Source organism: Triturus cristatus, chromosome 4_1 (genome assembly GCF_964204655.1).
Source record: "Triturus cristatus chromosome 4_1, aTriCri1.1, whole genome shotgun sequence".
Taxonomy (NCBI): Eukaryota; Metazoa; Chordata; class Amphibia; order Caudata; family Salamandridae; genus Triturus; species Triturus cristatus.
In genome coordinates, this window is record NC_140585.1 from 757,118,763 (window position 1) to 757,129,049 (window position 10,287).

The 10,287-nt window shown below is 43.6% G+C and overlaps 1 protein-coding gene across 1 annotated transcript; it reads right to left on the reverse strand.

Annotated features, from left to right (window-relative positions):
• Window positions 1–5,053: 5,053 nt before the first annotated feature.
• AMIGO2 (adhesion molecule with Ig like domain 2) lies at window positions 5,054–10,074 on the reverse strand. Its single transcript, XM_085653324.1, has 2 exons — window positions 9,119–10,074; window positions 5,054–8,066 (listed from the first exon to the last, which is right to left on the reverse strand). The coding sequence occupies exon 2, from the start codon at window positions 7,914–7,916 to the stop codon at window positions 6,354–6,356; it is 1,563 nt and encodes a 520-aa protein (XP_085509450.1). The 5' UTR covers window positions 7,917–8,066; window positions 9,119–10,074; the 3' UTR covers window positions 5,054–6,353.
• Window positions 10,075–10,287: the final 213 nt, after the last annotated feature.

Here is a 10,287-nt window from a genome sequence, read left to right on the forward strand (position 1 = left end):
AAATACAGTAGAACTTGCCAGTTATAACTGCTACATATACATTATAGAAACTGTAATATATGATAGGTTTGACTAGGCCTAGGATCATAGATTGCACACTGCTCACCTGCACCTTCTTCAAATTGCCCACTTTCATTCCGTGGAAATCTGTGTAAGAAACTGCCTTTCAATGGCACTTTGCCAGTTCATAATTTCAGCATATCTTTTGCATTTCTGTGTAATTCAGAAATGTTAGCAGCATTTCTAGAGTATCCTGGTGCTTTCCTGAAACAGCAGGCCTTGCTCTTTAAATATCCCATCTGAAATTTCTAAAATATGGTTAGCGTTAGGAACCATGGGCTTGAATTGTTCAACTGCAGAAAGCCTTCAATGAATGTGCTTCCATTTATTTTCCACCTTAGAGAATTATTTTCAGAATACAGTATGGTCCTCCATTTTGCAAACGTGTGACTTCAACATGATGTGCTACAGTATAACATACAGCGATGGATGGAATGCGTGATTTAGTCTTAGCCACTGGGCTAAAATTAATTCAGAGGCAGCATCCCAGTCCATTGTTATCTTGCCTACCATGCCACCTCGGTTTGGACCCAGATATGCAAATCAGTGGTGACCCTGCCCCAGTTGCAACAGTCTACCCTGAACTGCCAACCCAGGTCCTCTCTGAACCAAACCACAATCAAACTATTTACTGGTTTTGCCCTAGATGGAGCTCCTCAGCCAGGGATAGCTTGGTTCCAGTGATAGTTTTTTTTTTTTTAACATGATATGAACATCCCATCCGGGCCTAGGTTTAACCACTCTAACTAGAATTACTTAAAATGACACGATTATTTACATTGCCACTAAACACTGGGACTGGAAACATTTTTTAGCTCCATGTTTATCACAGGACTTCTTGATGGAGGATGCCGTGGGCCGTATTTAAGACTCACGTGCAACCATGTAGTTGCAACTGAAAGCATAGAAAATACAGAGAACATAGTTACATACAGGTTACACCCTAAACTTTCTATATTGCTTCTATAGCATATATTCTGTAGGTGGATATCACAGTTGGAAAATAGTTTCACCAGTTAAATGTTTTAAACCATCATTTCATTTAGCTAAATATGAAACATGAAAAGAGGAATCTACGTTTCTTGATTAGAAATTGATAAACGGTACAATATAGGTCATTCTGATGTTATAAATTCTGGGATTGACCAATAATGTAGCCGAAATACAGACTTTGAAATTATCTTTTTTACTAGCTCTAACTCTATCTAAACTTACAAAACGAACGTCAATGTGTAAATATTACAGAAGAGAGACACAAATTAAGTAAAAAGAAAATAACTATCTACTAAGATTGTCTTTTTAATGTAATATCATTTCTTACATTCATTTGCGTAATCATATAGAAACCTATATATGGTCATAAGGAAATATTAGAACACTGGACAATACACAAAGAACAGAAACACCAATAAACATATACAAGTATGCATTTAACAGTATGTTGTACCTCAATCTAGCATAAGGCTGCTTCACTTCAGAGAACGTTAATAAAGTGTTAGACAAAGGAGCAAGAATTGAGAAGGAATAGGGTTACAGAGCTACATAAACGTCAAAAGATGTCAGCATGGATGACTTCTAGGGATCGTGCGCTATCAAGGTTGTCCTATTGCAGTGTGGTTGATATTAAATAGCCACCAATGTGGAAAATTGAAGTTATTTTCATGTGAAACCCTACCCAATGTCAGAAATGCAGGACTGGCTTCTAATGCTGGTTAGATACTGGATGGCTGGGACCAGATTAGCGAGGGCGCGTTTTACAAACATCAATACACATTTGTACTGAGACATTATGTATAGGTAACAGGGGAGAGTGTAACACCTGCCACAATTCGGACCTAGCAACCTGATACAGAATCCCAGTGATTTCTACTAATCCACTTCACTTTCAATAGTTAGGGCGTCATTTGCTAGTTTATAATCATTAATTATGATTCTTCTACTTTTGGGTCAAAGTTTATTTTATATGTCTGGTGTTAATAGGCTCAAAAGGTTGATGTTGTCACTGCCAATATACCTTCATATTTAGTTACATGAAGCCATTACATTTTGACTATGCGGATGTTGTCTTCTATAACCTCCAGTGTTGTCACTTTACCTTATCTTCTATATTTTTCACCATAGGGTTTGGACTGCTTTAACTACTTAACACTGTTGATTGCTCAGCCAAATTTCATACATGGAAATGTCATTTATGAGCATAGACGGTCATGTTATCTAAGCAACAAAACCTTAGCACATCTGTGTATAAGGTCTGTACATTCTAAAACAACAAATCATCTAGGAATGTAGTAAGAACATTCTAGACCACAAAACATCTATCTATGGAGAACATTCTAAACCATTTATCTATGAAGTATAAGCATTGCAAACCACAACTCAACTGTTAATGAAGTCTGACAATTCTTAAACCACAAACCATCTATGTAAGGAGCATGAACATTCTAAATCTTCTGACATGGTCTTGGCCACTTATGAAAGGATAGAACATGAAGGGGAAAATATGAAAAGCAATTATCAGAGTGATTGCATAATAAAACTTCAAATGATTCTGGCAACAAAATGTACCATGTAATCATCTGTAGTGAAAATGATTAGGCACTGTTATGGACTATAGGAAACTGAGCTCGCAGAGTCTTGCAACTACAATCTTAAGAAATTGATTAACTGTACTCTCATTCCAGAGCTCTTTTTGGCCAGTTTGTTTCTTAAATGTGACCTGCAGCATCTCTTAGACTTTCTTTGATAAAACCCCTATCTTCGCTCTTTAAATAAAAGTGTTGACTGCTGAAAGAAGCATTCGCTAGATAATGATAAAGGTAATATATTACGGAATAGAGCGCAATAAGACTCCCAATGTTGAAAATTCCTTCCAGAAAGATAAAAAAATGAGACGGATGAAGATGAGAAACCTTGGGAAAAAAATTGTCAAGATGCTGGACCAGGAAATGCACAATTACATAAAATCTTATTTAATTCGAAGTTCAATCAAAGTGGGCACACGGTAATGCACCAAACTTCCTATATCAATGAGTATCCTTCAAGCTTTAGAACTACGTAGAGAGTGGCATGTGTTTAACCCGCTTTTATTATCTGAGCCTAAAAAGTAAAGCAGCAGCTGCCTTTGTGATATCAAGAGCACTAATGTCCGCTGTACACACTGAAAGGATAGGGGATTGCTGAAAAGCAGAATGACTGTAAATAAATGTTCATAAGATTATTCTTCTGCTGACGTTTGCCACCACGTGACACAATGACGCGGGAGCCCGTGGAGCGATATGTAATGCGTTCAGTCCATGATGCTACTTTCTTTCCACTGCAAGGGGATGTACATCCCTGAAGGGTATCCGCAGCAAGGCAGTCGTGGTAAGCCATCATGTTGCATTAAAGGGAGACAAGAGCTACCCCAGCACATTTGGACCAGGGGCATAGGACAGGGGAAGGGGGCAGAAGCTTCATTTGCTATTTACAGCACATATTTGCGGTTAAACCCATGTCTTACAACTCAATCTCTTCTGCCATTCCAAAGGTGAACAGCTGTAGGATTATTCATGAACAGGGACGCACAAGCATGTACCTTCTGGCCAATGTGCTACAGAAAAGATAGAAGTAGTAAAATGATGTTTGTTAGCAACATTTGAGAAGGACACATCCACCATTGGGGCGAATGGCTTGAGAAGCGAATGCAATACCAATGCCCTTTGGTTACAACCCCTATGCTGCTGAGATTGGTAGCATTTAGGCAAAAAAACGAATTCTTTAGTACTAAGGACGTGCGCCATCCGCTTTTGTAGGAGTCAGTAAGAAATAGATCGCCAACCCCTATGCAATACCGTACCTGATGGCAAGGGCATCACAACATTAGGGTCAACAGCGGCTACTGCTGTTTCCCACATTCCCACACTGTTTCTCAAGTGCCTATTTTCTGACTGCTTCACAAAGATAATATGTTAACACCAGAGGGATTATAAAACACCTCTTAAGCTTTCCGCATTTTCGAGGTCTGTGTGATTTCATTTGTATTGAAGTGATCAGCGGGCAATGGTCTTGTGAAGTCACTTTCAGTAATTCCATCACAGTTTCAAAGAGTTGTGATGTTACCTCCATCACCTCTGTGATTTTAATGTATTTCTGCCATGGAGAATTAGCCTCCACAGTGGTACATAAATGATCTCGCCTTTAACTTCATTTAGATCTGAACATCGGCTCTGCTGGCAAAAAATAGAAAGAGACAGTCCCTGAAAAGATGTTGAATAACAAGAAAAGAACATTTAACATTCATACACATAATATCAATAATTGCCAAAGCCTTAGGTCAACTTGTGTTCCTGTGTAAGAATGTGAGTCTAGTTTGTGTTTACTGCACTAGATTCCAGGAGAATGCCTGAATCTACCCCTCCTCCCTCTGGAATACAAGAATCGCATCCTGCTTCAAAACGAGCAAGTAAGATGTGAAGGACATAGAAAGGTGCCTGTCATGGGGCTACTGTCTGGTTTCTCATGATACCTTCCAATTACGGTCGACAGGACACAAACAATGTTGACTATTATCTGTGATATGTATGACAGCAAGAGCAGAGTGGGAGAAACAGATTTCACATAGGCTGTTCAAATACCAGAAAACATTGAATAACCAAACAAGCCGAACACATAAAGCAGCTTCGAGGTTCTCAGATACACGTGGCAGATATTTCTTTGGGTGTAGTCTTCTTGGAGAGATCTTTCCGTTCTGGTACTTGTGGTTTTGGTTAACCAACTATCAATCAATGGATACAACATCCTGGATGCAAACGAGAAAGCAAGAAAGGACAAGCTATCCAGGCTTATCATGGGCAATGTCTGAAACATGATCATATTATCTGCCTTAACCCGACATTTATGTGCATATCTATGCAACTATAAGTCGTCTGAATAACTTAGGTGCTAGCTCCATAATTATACAGTGATAACCATTCTCTGGACTTAGTGGTTGCTTTCAACTTTTATCCTATGACTGTTTTTTTTTGTTTTTTTTTTTTAAAGGAGGCTTCCATTTGGTCTGATGTTGATTTTACTATCCCACTCCACACGTTTGAGGATTTTTGGTCTGACCTGTAGAGTAGATGTCTTTCAATAGTTGTCGAAATGTTATTCGCAATAATGCACCCCGATTATATAATGTACGGAAATGTAAAGCTTCTGGTACACCAACTGAGACAAAAGATCTGCAATGAGTGCAACTTTATGTGTGCTGTAATTCATACTCTTGGAGTATACAGAAGCAAACATGTTAGTACTCTGAGCACTGACACCTGTGTTGGAAATAAATAATAACTTTTGTTTAAATAGGAATTCGCTTGGGAAATTCACCAAATTGCTGATAATATCAGTTGACAATCTAACAGAGGCACAAGGAATTAATGTAACAGGCCTAAAATCACAGAGAATGATCAAGTGGAAAAGTCAGGAATAAAATCAGGTTTCCAGGCTCCCAAAGTGACAACTTATTTACTGGGTAGTGACGCCTTGCTCAGCATTCTCAAAAGACATCAACTGTTCAAAGTATCCACATTAGTCTAAGAAGTGTAGAGCTTTTCATGCTTCATGTTTAAATACATTGTGAAAGTCAAAGTACTTTCAACCATAGTTCCTTTGAACTTTTGTCGAAAATATAGTTTATCTCACTAAAGAAAAATACTATGTTGCACGCATACCCTGCTTTAAATCTTCTGTAAATATTGGGGGTTTAATTTGATAGTAAGTGAAATTACAAATATCCCCTGTATCCCAGCTCTGTTATGTTCAAAAGGCACACTTACTGTGTTTCTACACACTAAAAAAAATATATTAAAAAATTACATACGGCGATAATGGGAGCGTGGCAGGGTTATCGGAACAAAGGTCTGTCACAGTTCAGCTCATAAATATGGCTTTTTCCCTAAAACGGGAAATACTGGTGACAGTGGTAACACAAATATAATTATATTTTTCTTGGTAGAGGGATTTCCTGATTTAAAAATACCTGGTGCCATGCTCGCTTTTCACGGAAATGAATTGACGTGATATGGAGTTGTGTTCCCATTCAATACAATGCTCACTGACTGTGTTGGTGTATTCTCTGTAGAGTGTGCCAGACTAGATGCTGGAATATCGCCACACCACGAAGGGTCTTAATTAACCAGCCCAGAGGCACCTTTGTGTAATCAGACTTTATCACAATGCATTGATTTTACCCCTTCTGCTCAGGTTCAGTGGCACAGGATGTGGCATCTACCTGTAGTGAGAATGTTCCTTCTGTCAGGCCCTAGCATGCCGCATTAGACTGGTGCCATGAAGGGTGCGTCTGAGAACACAGAGCTGATGGAGTCTGTGTCTGCCCTCATCCTGTTGGGTTTCAGGATGCTTTCGGCGATGAGGTGGTCATTGGGAAAGAGTCTGACTTTGCCGTTCTGCCCATGCATTTGCTCCTTCACTGGCTCCAGGAAGACCACCCTCTTGCCTGTGCTGGATTTCCTCTCTTCGGGGGCCTCATGCGGTGGAGTGGCACTGAGGATGGAGGAGTGGGCACTGCTCTGGCCTTGCTTCTTCGGCTGCCTTCTGCTCCTACACCTGCAGCGGCAAGGGGTCAGGTAGAGATAGAGTAGGACCAGGATGATGCTGACCACACAGGCGGCCAGGGTGGTGAAGGCAGTGTTGAATGCTTCATGAGCTTGGGAGCGCCCAGTTGTGAAATTACTCACTGTGATGCGAATGTCTATGGTCTCATTCAGCAGTTTGCGCCTATTCATGGCAATGCAGGAGTAAACTCCTGAGTCTTCATACTGGGCCTCTTTGATCTCCAGACTGCCATTGTAGAAGACCTGAAAGTTGGCCATCCTGGACTCTGGATCCAGCAGCCTACTGTCCGGACTCACCCAGATGAAATGGGTGCTAGTGTCAATAATTTTACTGTCACAGTGCACCACCAGCCGTGTCCCTACTTGTGCCTCATAAACAAACCCAAATGCATGGAATGAGCTATTGACTGCGCTGTCTGAGCAGTTCATAAAGGTCTCCTGAATCAAAGGCAGTTTTGTGGAGCTTTTACTGTCTGGCTGCAGGAAACAGGTGTACTCATTCTTGAAATCCACCACAGGGCTGAAGTGCCTGTGGTACCAGAAGTTGAGCATAGAGTTGAAGGAACACTCACAGGCAAAGGGGTTCCCATGCAGGTAGATCCCACTCAGCTGCCAGGCTGGAGCTATGCTTATCTGCTGGACTGGTACCGCATGCAGCTGGTTGTATGACATGTCCAATAGTGCAAGCTCTGAAAGTTTCATCCTACCGGTGTATAATTCAATTGGAAAGTGAGCAATAGAGTTGCGACTAAGGTACAACTTTTGCAGTTTGTGCAGTCCCCCAAAGGCACCAGAGTCAATGTGTGTGATCTGATTGTTGTAAATCAGGAGTATCTCCAGCCCTTTCAGCTCTTGGAAAACTGGATTGCTCAGTATCCTCAGGTGGTTTGAAGACAGGTCGAGGTACTTCAAGTTGGGAGTTGATGAAAAACTCCCAGTGGAAATGCTGCTGATTGTGTTATGGTTGAGTACCAGGGTGTTCAGTTTATCAAACAGGACCGGAACCCAGTCTGGGTCCAGGAAACCAATTTTGTTGTAACTTAAATCCAACTTTTTTATGAACTTGAAAAGGGATCGAGGTACCATAGAGAGATTCTTATTGGTGCAGCTCACAATGTCACTGGCACAGATGCAGGTGGAGGGGCACACCCCGGGCGCTCCGCCACAGATGCCCAAGGCAAAAAGTAACAGGCACCCAACGCGCTGGCACCTCACCTTGAAGATCCCCAGTAGAGTAGTAAAGGTCTGGCAGCTCAGAGACATTATGGCGTGTCTTCTGGCCACTTGTATTCACTCTTTGCTGGCCGATCGTCATGTGCTGTTTTCAGTAGCCAGGACCACATAGAAAAGAGTTGGCATCTCCATGGCACGTGCACGCCTCATCCCACTGGGTCTCCACGGAACAGCAAGGATCTGAAAAATAAAGCATGCTGAGGTTAGGAACCTGAGCTCATCAAGAAGTGAAACTGATACTGCTAACTCTTCCCATCTGGGGTGAAGACTCTCTCTTTTATCAAATATTGTTAATAATTCTACAATATTTTCCATTTCTCGTTACATACAATAGTCCTCACTCCAGCCAGGGTACCGACCAACATAAAATAACCGTATTTTTGCTGTGGATATTGGCGTGTGTGTATTTTTGGGCACTTGCTTGTATGGACAGTGTACCATGTACCCTACCCAAATATATATCATGCCAGTGCATATCAGAGGGGTCCCAGGCAGAGAGTCAAACAGCTGAATACTGACGTAAATCTGCATGTCCTGCTTGAAAAGTTATTTTGCACAGATAAAAAAAACTGTCTCATCCATCACACCATATGCATAACTTCCATCTATCTTTTTTAACCTGAATAATCTGAGATCGAACATGTCATGACTGTAAACAAGCCACAGATGGCGCCGTTTTGAGAGTTAATGTGAACTGTCGCACATAAAATGAGATAGCTTGAATTTATAGATGTAAGTATCTGTACATCGTACACCTCGCTGGAAGGCACTGCAAGCATTGAGGAAGGTTGGGAACCACGAACAACCATTCAGGGTCATTAGTGTGTCGGCAAGCAGTGTTTGTATGGTAACTCGGTATCATGTATTTAAATTGTAAGTACATGCGTGTGGTTGTCTCTCTGTCTGTACACGGACACAGTGAGTATCACAAAATGATGTCCCCTACCCCCGGAACGTGTTGAGAGATTCCGAGCCTCTCCTGTCGCAAAGGCATTCATTGGCTTCGGGCTGAAGGGGGGGTCCCTGAAGAGCTTGGGGAAGGGGGCTGAAGATAGAATTGCCCCCAGCCGCACGAGCTCCAGGTACTTGTGTTACGCCCGTCTGAGTGTGTGTTTTAATTGATAAGTGAATGGGAGTAAACAACCAGAACACAAGTAAATAGTTCCTCAATGCACACAAGTGAAAGTGAACTGTGTGTGAGTAATTCCCCGGGTCCCAACGGCTGAGGTTACCTGGGTATTCCAGAGGGAGGCTCTGTCTCCTAGCCCATGGCAGCAAGAGGGCGCCAGGGGCTTCCCCCGCTGGATGTCCGGCTCGTGTATCCTTCCTGGTTTTTCTCAGGCACAGAGCGAGGGTAGAGGGGTTGTTGTGCTGTAACTGAGTTGTAAACTGCGACAGTCACCTCAGCCTTCTCAGCACGCGGGCCACTCTGCCTTGGCAGCCTTACATCTCTTTCATCCTCCGCCCCACGGCTCCCTCCGTTCTTTGGCCTTGCCCCCACCTTCCGGCCGTCCAATGACTGTCTTAGTTTCTGCACGAGTCTTTCATCTTCCTCGATACCGGGGCTCTCATCCTTTACAATCTCCGCGGCCTGCCCCTTAATCACTGCACGCCCGTCAGCCTCCTGTGCGCGGGTTCTTCTGTCTCTGCGTACGTCCCCGTGAAGTTTTCTGTTTTGCATGGGACCCTCAGTTCATTTTCTTCTCTGGACGGTTCACTCGGTCTCAGAACGTGCCCCTGAGCCTCTACACAGGTCCCTCACTTTTCACTACACAGTTCTTCGTCATCCTCTGTACTGCACATCAGTCTATTCTGCACTCTTCTCTGCATGGTTCCTCATCCTCCTCGGCGCCGGTCCGTCAGTCTCAGGACCTGTCCCTCAGCCTCTGTGCACAGGTCACTCAGCTTCGCAGGTATGGGTTCCTGGGTGTCCCCTGCCCTGGTCCCGCGGTCTTCATTGCACGGACCGTCAGCCTCTTCTGCGCGGGCCCCTTAGCCTCCCTGCATGGATCACCCAACCTTCTCTGCAGGTACCCCTCGAACTTCTCTGCGCAGCACCACAGTATCCTCCGCTCGGGTCCCTAAGCCTCCTTGGCACGCGCGCTCTCCGAATCTCCTCAGCGCTCGCCTATGTGATGACAGTAGACGCGGAACGAGTTAAACGGCTTCCCTGGCTCCCCAAGGCAACACCCAGCCTGCTGCTCTCGCTGAGGACGGGCGAGGGATGGGAGGGGAGAGGAGGCGGGCGAGGGATGGGCGGGGAGAGGAGGCTGGCTGGCGCGGACCAATCGGGCGCCAGTCCCCAGATGGTCCAGCCGAACCCGCTCAGGCTGAGGCAGGCATCGCTCTGTAGACGGATGAGCCTCTATCAAGCTCCTCGCTGGATGGCGCCTGTCCTCCC